The following is a 13,387-nucleotide window of genomic DNA, read 5'->3' as shown; positions in this document are numbered from 1 at the left end:
TAGGTGGTGATTGGTTTGATAAATAAGCAAATAAAAAGATTAAGTCTCAGCAGAGTATTACTAATTGACATTTCCCAGAAGTGCATGTGACGGGTTTGGTCACAGAGACCCCTTGGGACTGTCACCTGAAGTTACCTCTGAGCCCGTTTTCCCTGTCAGCTTGGGACTCCGGAACCCTGCCTTGTTGAGACAGACACTCTAGCCTGCTGCAGCACAGACCCAGGTCTGGTCCACACCCCAAAGCTGCAGACTTCAACCAAAAATTGCTCAACAGGTCACCTATCTCCAGCACCCAGATACCCAGTTCCCAATGGGATCCAAACCCCAAATAAATCCATTTTACTCTGTATAAAGCTTCTACAGGGTAAACTCATAAATCATCTACCCTCTATAACACTGATAGAGAGAGATGCACAGCTGTTTGCTCCGCCAGGTATTAATCACTTACTTTGGGTTTATTAATCAACAGGAGTGATTTTATTAATAATAAAAAGTAGGATTTAAGTGGTTTCAAGTAGTAACAGACAGAACAAAGTAAGTCACCAAGCAAAATAAAGCTAAAACCACGCAAGTCTAAGCCTAATACATTAAGAAACTGATTACAGGTAAAATCTCACCCTCAGAGATGTTCCAATAAGCTTCTTTCACAGACTAGATTCCTTCCTAGTCTGGGCCCAATCCTTTCCCCTGGTACAGTCCTTGTTAGTTCCAGCAGACATCTTAGGTGGAAAGCAGGGGTATTCTCATGACTGGCAGCCCCCTTTGTTCTGTTCCACTCCCTTTTATAGCTTTGGCACAAGGCGGGAATCTTTTGTCTCTCTGGGCCCCCACCCCTCTTTCTAAATGGAAAAGTACCAGATTTAAGATGGATTCCGGTATCATGTGACATGGTCACATGTCCTGTGAGACCTCATTCTTCATTACTCACAGGCTGGCCCACATGTACACAGGAAGGCTTGCAGGTAAATAAACGTATTCACAACCAATTGTCCTAGTCAATGAGAGCCATCAAGATTCTACCATTAATGGCCCACACTTTGCATAATTACAATACAACCTTAGGGTTATACTTCATATTTCTAGCTTCAGATACAAGAATGATACATACATACAAATAGGAGGAATATATTCAGTAGGTTATAACCTTTGTTATGATATCTTACAAGAGACCTTTTGCGTAAAGCATATTCCAGTTACATTATATTCACATTCATAAGCATATTTTCATAAAACATATGGAGTGCAACGTCCCAGTGCATTCTTGTTAGGACTTATTAGATCTGCTTGTCTACGGTTTGAGCTGCTGTGATTGCCTCAGTTACAGACCAATGGTAGCCACCTTGTTACTGCTTGTGTATGGCTGGATGGCTGTCTAGTGCTTACCTGGCGCTCTACATAGAGGATTTTTGTACAACGTTTATCCTTTCCAAATGCATACAACTTCTGACATGGTTTAGAGTTATTGACCTTTGAATTAGAAAGATCATAATGAATTATATAAACTTTCTAATATTAAATACCGTGTTTCTGTTTGAAACAAAATGTTTGAATGGATTTTAGACATAACGTTGCATTATACCATTCTTATGTCTCTTATTTCTTCTCTTCATTTCTAGGTCTGGCAGTTTCTCTTCAACTGTTTCATGGAGACATTGAACAAATTAGGAGAGATTACACATCCATGTTTACTCATGGGGTATCAATAACAAGAAAGCTGGGTTTTTCCAATATTATCATGCCTGGTAGGTTAAAAAGAAAAATAAGAAAGAAATAAAAAAAATTGAAATAATTTAATTTTCAATTCCTTTCCAAAGAAATTCTGTACTTCAACAATTCTCAAACGTCAGCCCACTGGGACTTTAAAAACAGGTCTGTTCGCATTAATGAAATTCAAGTTTAAAAAATGGTCTTTTTTTCCATGCCTTGGAAGTCGCTTCTGCCTATGCCTAGTAATTTGGTGATTTGGTAAAATTTAATCCTAACTTTGTACAAGTGCAAATGATTAAATAGGATGAAGTGCAGTGGACTATCAGGCTCTAAGTAAAGTACGGTGTGATCAGTGGAGTTTTTAGGGGCTGTTGTTAAAAGCTGCCATTCAAAATAAAAGCTCATGTAACTTGGCTGACACTTTCCATATGACACTTTGACCAGTCTCTTGTGAGTACAGTGGGTGAAAAAGAAGGGGCAGATAAGTAGCTGCACAGATGCAGATGGTATGTGGTGCTCAGAGGTTTTATTAAAATTAAATGGTATTTTTAACAGCATGTGATTAAACAGGTGTTAAGAAAGGCTGGATAAAGGATTAATATGAATGTGGAGGTGTGAACATAGTAAAATAACTGATGGTGATACTGATCACAATTTTCTCTGGTTTAGCCTAATGATCGGTTGTTTGTACAAAATAAATACGATTTTTTTAAAGGTTTTTTTTTTAAATTCTATTTTAAAAATAGAATTTATATAGTCAATATCTCTTTGAAAGGAAACCATACTTAAAACCATAATGACCTGAAATATTATTACTTGGATATTGTTACTGACAAAAACCTTGAAATGCGCTAGTGGTATAAATCCTCCTTATGACTCACTGTGGATTGTTAATGGGGACTCCTTTGCCTGTTATAAAGCTGTATCCTTGCACTCTTCAACAGTTAAACTAGAGGCAAATCAAGGTCCCAATTCAAGAAAGAACATGCTTAAATCCATTCCAAATCAGGAATGCACTTCAATAAGATTTAAATTGGAATTTAAGTCAATAGGATTTAAGCACATGCTTCCTGAATTAGTGTCTAAAATCTGGCAGTTGATAAACCATTCTTATGCTTTTACTACCTGTTAAAATATCTGGTATTCAGCATCCGTATTTCAGATTACTTAAATTCAGCATTTGGATGTACAGAATCTGTAGGATAATAAAAAAAATCTTATGATTGCTGTGTAAATATTTGGGAAGTTTCATTGCAATATTTAGCAAAACATACCAAACGACTAGACAACACAATGTAAATATCAATTTTACATGTATGTTAATAGAAGAGTCAAATTTAAATATTATGGACTGCTATGTAATTGTATTTATTTGGAGTGGGGTGTTCCATAATTTAAAATAAATAACATATTTTAAAAATTATATAAATGACAACAGTGGGTGTAGTTTTACTGAGGACAAGATAATTCCCAGTAAGGGAAGTATCTACAGCTCATTGCTCATGTGTGAGTGAATGAGCTGCTGCTGCATTGTCACATTGTCTATGACTGTTGTAAATAATTCCTTACTCATTAGATTTTCTCCTTTATCTTCCTGGTGAGGGACAAAGTGATGAACTAACATATTATGAAAAACATGTTATAATACAGCAGCATTGTAGCCAGCTGCTGGAGAAATTTCACAGCTCAGTTTCACAGCTAAGTGTTGTGTGGATTCATTTGAAAGTTGTCTATGTGTACATAGATAAATAGATTTCAGTGTGCTCAATAATTGTCTGCATACTTCTGTTTTGGAATCACATAGATTTTGTGAGTCTTTACTGGTGTAAATGAGATTTTTATCGTACTCAGATAATTACAATACTCTAGTCAGGACAAGTTCCACATTGCTAGGCAGAACAGTACACTGTAGAGAGTGAAATGCATGTAGAAGATTGGTCACTGCGAACGCTGTGGACTTTTTAAAATATAAAGCTCTTCTTTCATTTTTGTTTTCTCTTTCAGCTTATTTTCTTCAGAAATGCTTCTGAGGTTGTGATCAATTGAAATATTAGGGAACATATATACTCATTTCATATTGGAAACATCCATTCATTTTATTGTTTCCTTTCTTTTTGTTGCAATTTAGTATTTTGTTAAGCTCAATCAACTCAAGTCAGTGCTCATAATCAAATCATAGTTGAATTATTAAATAATAGGCTTGGTGTACAGTGTAGCTTAGAGTCTTTAGCACAAATTGCAGTGTCTGCATTGAAAATGCCAAATCTGAAAACACTTTCCCTTACTGGTGCCTTTTGAACTATAATTGCCCTTCATTTTCTATCTTCATTATTCTCTTTTCTCTTTGGGGATTTTATCACTGAAAGCAATTATGCATGTTTTTTTTATAAAACAGTGCCTTTTTATGACACTGAAGTCTGACGAGATGAGGCCCCAGAATGCTCTTTCCAGGGCACATGTAATACCGTTTTAAACCCCACATCTTTTAGGAAATGGGGAGCTAGATTCTGATGGACAGGAAAAGCCACTTATATCTCAGCCTCATTCAAGTCATGTGCGGCTTACTAGACTATAGCCGATGAGGAGAAGGAAGTTCTGTGGACGGTATCCTCCATGAAGTCTAACTGCAAATGTATTTTCTAAGTGTAAGTGGGATATTGGGGTAGATTCTGTAAAACTACAGCTACACACACTTTCCTGCACCTCAGTTTTAACAGTTTGCTGAAGCACAGGCCAGAGTTCTCTGTCCAGGACTGCTCAGAAAGCATTATACAGAGTTAAACTCAGTGTAGTTGTATTTAAACCCTGAATTTAGGTTTTAGCTGCTCCAAGTCACCTTCAAAGACAGAGTACCACAGTTGTTTAGGATATAAATATTTACATTGAATATTAACAAGCCAGACATTTTGAACGGTACTTGAAACGACCTTTAAATAACTGTTTGTTCTAATGAAAGATATTGGGTTGTAATAGTACCAGTGTACTCTTCTATACAGGTTTTATTAACTTTGGCTGTTTATACAGCACACATTACTGGAATATAAGTCTGATTTGTAGCATCTGAATCACAAAGTGCAGCTTTTGTGTAGTGTGTTTATACTCATTTATTCTACCACACACATTCATATGCATTCTTTCCCTCTGATTTTCAGAGGTGGTTCTAAGAGTAGAGAGGTTTAACCTGCAATGTGTGTCACCAGGACTCTTCACAGCTGGAATGACCACAGAAGTGTGTCTTGGTCTATATCCAAATCCCTCTGTGGGGTCAAGAGAGAGAAAAGTCTGATTTGTGGATGCTTCTTGTGAGCAGTGTTCAGCTTCCCTTTGTTAATGGTTGGCTTGTTACTCAGTCTGTGTGATCATAAGGAAATCTTCTTACTGCCATAATATTACAGGTCTGAGACATCTGCATATAAAATAATGTATCCCTTGGATTTATATAGGGTACTACCTTTCTCCATACACTCAGTTAACTCAAAGAAGGGATTTGAAAGCTCTCACCTCCTTGACCGCTTCCCTTGTTTTTCCCATGAATTAAGACAGAATCACATTTGAAAGCAACTATCTAATAACTAAATCTGACTTCCACAGGCTATGAACTTCTAGGGATGACAAAAGCTCTCCTTCTGGTACCCTCTCTAAGTCCATAAAACACTGCAGTGGACCATGCATTGTTTTAGTGATTGATCTCTTGGCTCACTTGGCAATAACAGGAATCTCACAGACCATCTCTTGACCCACATATTCAGGATGGACACTATCTTCAGCCTAGGAATAGACATAGGGGATATCGCTAAAGTTCCACTCTCAAGATCTGATCACCGCCTCTTCCAGGTGAAGATCAGAACCTTCCTTTCTTCCTTCCCATCAGCTGGTTCACACATAAAAACTTGAATTCTCTAGGTTTTCAACTCACCTGAGGAGAACAGACCTCCCAGCTAGAAGACCAAAACAAGACCAAGACAAGTTGGTACAACAGTGTAATCAATTGATATCCCCTACCATCAATGCCTTGGCCACAAGTTATCTGTTCTTTCTCTCTCTACCCTGAGACTCAGCAGATAGAATGCACAGACAGAAAGATGAAATGTCTGTGCCACAAAATGAATCTGAATCGCTCACTAAGAGTACTAAAACTTCGTACTGGCCTATACCACAGCAGCAAAGGGGGCAAACGAAAAGAGTCATCTACAGGAGCTGTCATCAACACAGCACCATACTGGCCGGTAGCTATTTTGCACAGTGATCCAGCTGATCAATTCAGACTGCATAGTCAAGATATCGGTGCCAAGCATCACCTGCTATGACAGGTTTCAGAGTAACAGCCGTGTTAGTCTGTATTCGCAAAAAGAAAAGGAGTACTTGTGGCACCTTAGAGACTAACCAATTTATTTGAGCATGAGCTTTTCCAGGCAGTTTCCACGGTATGCATCCGATGAAGTGAGCTGTAGCTCACGAAAGCTCATGCTCAAATAAATTGGTTAGTCTCTAAGGTGCCACAAGTACTCCTTTTCCACCTGCTATGAAACTCTTTCCTCAGACTTTGCTGAAGAAATTTACCGGATACAATGAGAACTAACCAAGAAATAAAGGTGAATTCCTGACCAGACTGCACTATCCACCCCCCACACTTGCCAAAACCCAAGAAGCCCTAAGAAATATTAGAGCGATCTCCTGTGAAGCAGATGTGTGCTCTTCCTTGTTGGTAAAACCATCAAGTAACAGCTATTCCCCCTATTAATGGAAATTTCAAATGCCAGAGAAGTAATAAAAAAACAGTGGTCTACTGTGATATCCTGCTTGGGGTAGCCAGAATTCTGAGCCCCTCTGTTAACCCTTTTAGCCTCAGCAAATGAGAGTTTTGTTGCTGCTAAGCTATGTATCAGCTCCCTGACACACCAGCTTGTCTGCCTTGCAAGCAAACTCTTCAGGACTCTGTCAATCCAAACACTGCCTGGCAGGTAACAACCAGTGAGCCCAAGTTTCTCTCCAGTGTCCAGTCCCTGTCACTAAACACTCTCAGAAATTAAGTTCACTGCCTCTGAAGAGAGAGAATACACATCAGCCTGTTTGGCTAACTGAGGAGTCACCTTCCAGTTTAATAAACAACACTGAGATGGTTTTGTAATAAGCCAAGAATGAGTTTATTAATAAAAAATAGAGATTAAGTAATACTAAGTACGAATAGAAGACAGGAATGGTTACAAACCAAACAAAATACACTTTCTAGTGATTAAAACTTAATTTCAGCAAATTACAGTCTTTGTCCAAGTTCGTCACTTACATTAAGTCTCCAGCAACTTTTGCATTCCCTTCGTGTCTCCAGTGCCTCAGCACCCAACATGTCACTGATCGTTTGAGCAGAGCCACCTGTCACCGAGATGCGGATCCTCACTGCCAGAGAGATCCTCCCAACGACCGGCCCGTTCCAGCTCCCAGTCCCAGACTAGATTCCGGTACCAGTCGAGCATAATGAGGTGTAGATCGCCTGATTACCAAGGGCAATCCGCCGAATGTCACCAGTTCCCAAGGTCCCACATGAGGGACTTCTCTCGATCGGACAGGTCTATGTCTAGGCGAAGCAGCCGGCACCGCACAGAGAAGGGCCACTGGTCCGCCCGATCATGGTCGCCTAATAGCGACCACTCTGCTTCCATCTCCGGCACTGAGCAGAGTCCTTGACATTGGGACAAGCCTTGCCACAGGCAGTACCATCTACGTCATCGGCACCGCAACCGACTCTGTGGCCCCAAGGCCAGTGGCCAGCAGCCTGGAACCCCTGGAACCCTTGTTGGTTTACCCAGCCTTTGTGGGCCATCTGGTTGGTGTTCCACCTCCGGGGGAGGAAGTCCCAGAAGGGAAGACCCCCCCCAGGACCATGAGGACCCAGGGGAACAGCCAGCGAGATCACCAGGGGACATGACAGATCCTATGGTACCAGCTTCTTCATCATCATCGTCGGATGAAGCTATTACGGGTCTCCCTCACCAAGTTCCACAAGATGATACTAAGGCTCATCAGGAACTATTGAAGAGGGTCACATCCAAACTGGGGCTTCACGCAGAGGAGCTAGAAGAGTTCCTGTTCGATGTCCTTTGGTCCACAGCACCTGCTAGGTCCACAACACCTACATGAAGGGGTATAGAAAATTACTAATGACCTATGGCAAATCCCCTTCTTCCTGCCCCCCCCATTTCAAAAAGGGTCTTCCCTGGCCCCTGCCCAGCTGACTGGACTTGTTGTCTCAGGACCATGGATGTGTCCTACATCCCAATCTCGCCCCCCTCCACCTCTCAGTGTGGATGCTGCAAGGCTGAACCCGGAGGAGCAGACCTGCTCTTATGAGGTTCAGCAGGTCCTCTTGGGAAGTAAGAAGCCTTCCACTAGAACGACTTACCTGGCCAAGTGGACAAGGTTTTCCTGCTAGGCATCAGAGTGCGGTATCTGTACAGTCTATCCTAGACTACCTGTTCCATCTAAATAACCAGGATCTAGCACACTCTCCAGTCAGAGTGCATCTCGCAATCATCTCTGCCTTCCACCTGCTGATCCAAGATCAGAGAGTGTTCTCTCATGACATGGTCAGATACTTGAGAGGCCTCAAGAGGCTCTTCCTGCCGGTCCAGGCTCCTATCCCACTGTGGGACCTTTACTTGGTTCTTTCTAGGCTCATGTGCCTGCCCTTTGAGCCGTTGGGCCTCTGCTCCCTTTCCCGCCTGTCATGGAAGGTCACCTTCCTTGTAGCAGTAAAGTCGGTAAGACGAGTCTCAGAGATTAAAGCCTTGACATCAGAGCCACCATATACAGTGTTCTACAAGGACAAGGTTCAGCTGTGACCACATTGGGCCTTTCTGCCAAAAGTGGTGTCTACCTTCCATCTTAACCAGGACAGCTTCCTCCCAGAGTTTTGTTCCAAGCCGCACACCACTAGTGACGAAAGGAGGCTGTGCGCCTTGGATGTCAGACGTGTCCTGGCATTTTACCTGGAGTGTACCAAGCCTTTCCGCAAGTTGACCCAGCTCTTCATCACAACAGCGGACAGAATGCAGGGCCTTCTGGTGTTCTCACAGAGGATTTCCAACTGGATCACCTCCTGCATCCAGACCTGTTACGAACTGGCTCAGGTCCCATCGCTGCTGATGGTCAGGGCCCACTTGACCAGAGCGCAAGCATTCTCAGTGGCCTTTCTGGCATACATTCCCATCCAGGACATTTGCAGAAGCCACAACGTGGTCTTTGGTTCACACATTCAAAGCGCGCTACTCAGCAGGCCAGAGACAATGCTGGGTTCCGCAGAACTGTGTTACAAGCTACACGTCCATGAACTCCTACCCACCTCCAAGGGTACTGCTTGGGAGTCACCTAATATGGAATGGACATGAGCAAGCATTCGAAGAAGAAAAGACAGTTACCTTTTCCATAACTGGTGTTCTTCGAGATGTGTTGCTCACGTCCATTCCATTATCCACCCTCCTTCCCCAGTGTCGAAGTCTCTGGCAAGAAGGAACCGAGGCTGGGGGGTGCGGTGGCACCCCTTGTGCCGCGGCATGTACGAGCCACTCCGGGGAGCGCCAAAGCCGGTTCTCTGTGGATACTACTGAGGGAAAGGTAACTCTCTTTTTTCCTTGCCCAATCATTCTCACTGCCCTTTTCTGAACTTCCTCTAATTCTGCAATATCCTTCCTGAGATGGGCTGACCAGTACTGCACACAGCACTGGAGATGCAGCATTGATTTATATAACGGCATTATATTTTCTCTAATAGTCTCCGTCCCATTCCTTATGCATCTTAAAATCTTGTTTGCTTTTTTGACCACAGCTGCACATTGAGCTGAAGTCTTCGTTGAGCTGGGTAAAATGAAACTCGGCTCCCTTTCCTACAGTTAATATAGAACCCTGTGAGGGTTCTGTGTAACTTAATTTTTTCCCCAGTAGCGTACATAACTTCACATTGTGAACATTGAACTTCACTTGGCATCGCATTGTCCATTCACTTATCTGTTAGGTCTCTCTTAAGTTCCTGACAGTCCACTTTTCAAGAAGCTATTGACTCCATAACTACCAATGCCACTTCTGGATTTTTTTCTAGGTGCTTCCTCGTCTAGTCTTTGCTCTGCTTATGTGTAGGAACACATGTTCCAATCAATCCATTCCTCTGCTCGCACCTTTCTCCCCCTTTCTCTGGAATTAAAAGAAAAATGCTGTATGTTGAGGCTTTGTGGGTTGTGTAGTTTTATGAAAATAACCTCATAGCCTATGATGGATGAAGCTGTAAGGACGTTCTTTATAAGTTATTTTCAATAATTTATGACTTTGATGAGGAAAAGTGCATGTTTAGCATGCAAGAGCTCAGGTGAATTTAAAAGTAATGCTAATGAGAGCTGTGGAGTAAATTCCCTGATGATTTTGTTGAGCATTTACCTCTGCATCCGCTTGTATATTATTTACTTAATAAAGAACCATTACTTTTATTAAATAAGTGTGCATGCAGTGAGAAACAACACACACTTGTGTATTCTTTCATGAAGAAATAGTCTGAATTTTTCACCTTCCAGATGAATCAGACCTCCCTACTTTTTCTACAATTTTGTTTCTTTTCCTAGTTGCCAAGACTACAAAAGTTTTGGGTTTTTTTTAACCTTTGCTAGTAACCTTGTCTTTTTGTGTTAGGTACTCAGAAATGCGTTTACAAGAATATTGTCCAGTAAAACAAACCTGAAATTCCAGCGTCCATAAAACTATTATGATCTGTGGGGAATATATCTTCTGCATTCAAAATCCTGCTCTAATTCCTTTTTTTAAAATCTTCAGTTCTGCCAGACAAGCTACCATTTGTGCAAGTCTTGGGGAGTGGGGGACAGGAGGAGATATACATGAGCATGTCTCAGGATGGATGAGTAAAATGAGCTTTTAATCTCTCTCTCTCTCTCTAACACACACACACACACACTTCTCCTGCTGTGTTGATTTGCTTGGTGCATTGGGAAACAGGGTAGTGAGAGTAATGGTCTGAGAAAGGGGTTAGAAGAGGGTAGTGCTAAGAGAACTTAATTGCAGCTTTGCTCCTATTATAGCTTGTGGGTCTGGAGAGAGAGGCTACAAAGTGAAATTAAACAGTATGTCAGAGATCTGGTTGCTTTCACTTTGCTGCTTCTGCAGTTGGAGTGGAGGAGCAGCCTGTGTGTGGTAAGCAAATTCGTTTAGCCAGATGCCCCTGACCTCAAGTGCAACCAGGATTTCAGCAAGGCACTGCCAGATGTGTTTCCCTAAAAGACCCAGAGGGAAGAGCACTTCATTAAAGAGACTACAGGCAGAAATAGTCTGGCAATCTACTTCTGCATGAGCTAGCACAGGCAAAATAACAGAATTTAAAGCTAGAACTGAATGTTGTAAATCATCATGCAAAAATCTTTAATTCTATCAAAATCCTGTTGCAAATGAAATTTTGAGGACTCAAAAGCTACTTCAGAATCAATTTATGAAAATTGTTGTTTGAAATCTGGTGAAAAATGCTTCACCAATTTTGACCTGTCCTGGTAAATATGTGTCTAATTTAATTAGTACTGTTGTGGCCTGTGTTTTATTAAGATTATTTTTATTTATTATTGGTTTGTAAATCTTTTATCCCACTTTTGCTTGAAATAATTGTTTTAAGTCTACTAGTTAAAATGATGAATGAGACAAAATTACAAAACTATTGAGTCAGGAGTTCTTTCTTGAATAGTCCATTCACAATGTGCTGGCTAGACTAGATGTAAACTACCGGGTTACTCCAGGAGCACACACATTTGAAATACTGGTACATAGTCAATGCTCCTATCTTTAGATACAAAGGTGATATATGCATACAAACAGGATAATCATATTTGATAGATTGTAACTTTTCCATTGATACCTTAAATGAAATACTCCAGGAATGTGGGGGACAGCTGGTCTCTAGCTGTCTGGCTTTCTTGTCAATTTCATGGCTCCTGCCGTGAAATTGACAAGACAGCCAATGGCCAATGTAAGTAACACAGTGTCTACACAGACAGTGTGTCACCCTCACTAAACCCCAACCCAACCCCTACGCCTCTTGTGGAGATGGAATTATGTTGGTGTAGTAAGACACTTAAACTGGAGAGAGCAAGGCTGTAGTGTAGATACTAACATAATTAAGGTTTCAGAGTAGCAGCTGTTAGTCTGTATTCACAAAAAGAAAAGGAGTACTTGTGGCACCTTAGAGACTAACAAATTTATTTGAGCATAAGCTTTTGTGAGCTACAGCTCACTTCATCGGATGCATTCAGTGGAAAATACACTGGGGAGATTTATATACATAGAGAACATGAAACAATGGGTGTTACCATACACACTGTAACGAGAGTGATCACTTAAGGTGAGCTATTACCAACAGGAGAGCAGGGGGAAACATTTTGCAGTGATAATCAAGGTGGGCCATTTCTAGCAGTTGACAAGAACGTCTGAGGAACAGTGGGGGGGTTGGGGGTGGAATAAACAAGGGGAAATAGTTTTACTTTGTGTAATGACCCATCCACTCCCAGTCTCTATTCAACCCTAAGTTAATTGTATCCAGTTTGCAAATTAATTCCAATTTAGCAGTCTCTTGTTGGAGTCTGTTTTTTTGTTGAAGAATTGCCACTTTTAGGTCTGTAATCGAGTGACCAAAGAGATTGAATTTTTGGTCCGACTGGTTTTTGAATGTTCTATTTCTTGACTTTTGATTTGTGCCCATTTATTGTTTTACGTAGAGACTGTCCAGTTTGACCAATGTACATGGCAAAGGGGCATTGCTGGCACATGATGGCTTATATCACATTGGTAGATGTGCAGGTGAAAGAGCCTCTGATAGCGTGGCTGATGTGATTAGACCCTATGATGGTGTCCCCTGAATAGATATGTGGACACAGTTGGCAACGGGCTTTGTTGCAAGGATAGGTTCCTGGGTTAGTGGTTCTGTTGTGTGGTGTATGGTTGCTGGTGAGTATTTGCTTCAGCTTGGGGGGCTGTCTGTAAGCAGGGACTGGCCTGTCTCCCAAGATCTGTGAGAGTGGTGGGTCGTCCTTCAGGATAAGTTGTAGATCCTTGATGATGCGTTGGAGAGGTTTTAGTTGGGGGCTGAAGGTGATGGCTAATGGCATTCTGTTATTTTCTTTGTTGGGCCTGTCCTGTAGTAGGTGACTTCTGGGTACTCTTCTGGCTGTGTCGATCTGTTTCTTCACCTCAGCAGGTGGCTATTGTAGTTGCAAGAATGCTTGATAGAGATCTTGTAGGTGTTTGTCTCTGTCTGAGGAGTTGGAGCAAATGCGGTTGTATCGTAGAACTTGGCTGGAGACAATGGATCGTGTGGTCTGGATGAAAGCTGGAGGCATGTAGGTAGGAATAGCAGTCCGTAGGTTTCCGGTATAGGGTGGTGTTTATGTGACCATCACTTATTAGCACCATAGTGTCCAGGAAGCGGATCTCTTGTGTGGACTGGTCTAGGCTGAGGTTGATGGTGGGATGGAAATTGTTGAAATCATGGTGGAATTCCTCAAGGGCTTCTTTTCCATGGGTCCAGATGATGAAGATGTCATCAATGTAGCGCAAGTAGAGTAGGGGCATTAGGGGACGAGAGCTGAGGAAGCGTTGTTCTTAGTCAGCCATAAAAATGTTGGCGTACTGTGGGGCCATGCGGGTA

General features: G+C 41.7%; 1 protein-coding gene across 5 annotated transcripts in view; it reads left to right on the top strand.

Moving 5' to 3' along the window:
• Positions 1–13,387, top strand: part of DOCK4 (dedicator of cytokinesis 4) — a 426,144-nt gene that overhangs the window by 252,999 nt on the left and 159,758 nt on the right. For all 5 annotated transcript variants that reach the window (XR_012156797.2, XM_073328106.2, XM_073328104.2 and 2 more), the window contains exon 13: positions 1,617–1,742. Coding sequence is in view for 4 of the 5 variants with exons in the window: in XM_073328106.2 (XP_073184207.1) it covers positions 1,617–1,742 (126 nt within the window). In the remaining variant the exon portion in view is untranslated. The remainder of the gene's footprint in view (positions 1–1,616; positions 1,743–13,387) is intronic.

Source organism: Lepidochelys kempii, chromosome 1 (genome assembly GCF_965140285.1).
Source record: "Lepidochelys kempii isolate rLepKem1 chromosome 1, rLepKem1.hap1, whole genome shotgun sequence".
NCBI lineage: Eukaryota > Metazoa > Chordata > Testudines > Cheloniidae > Lepidochelys > Lepidochelys kempii.
The sequence above is the reverse complement of the archived record's forward strand: the minus strand, read 5'-3'. Positions and strand labels throughout refer to the sequence as shown.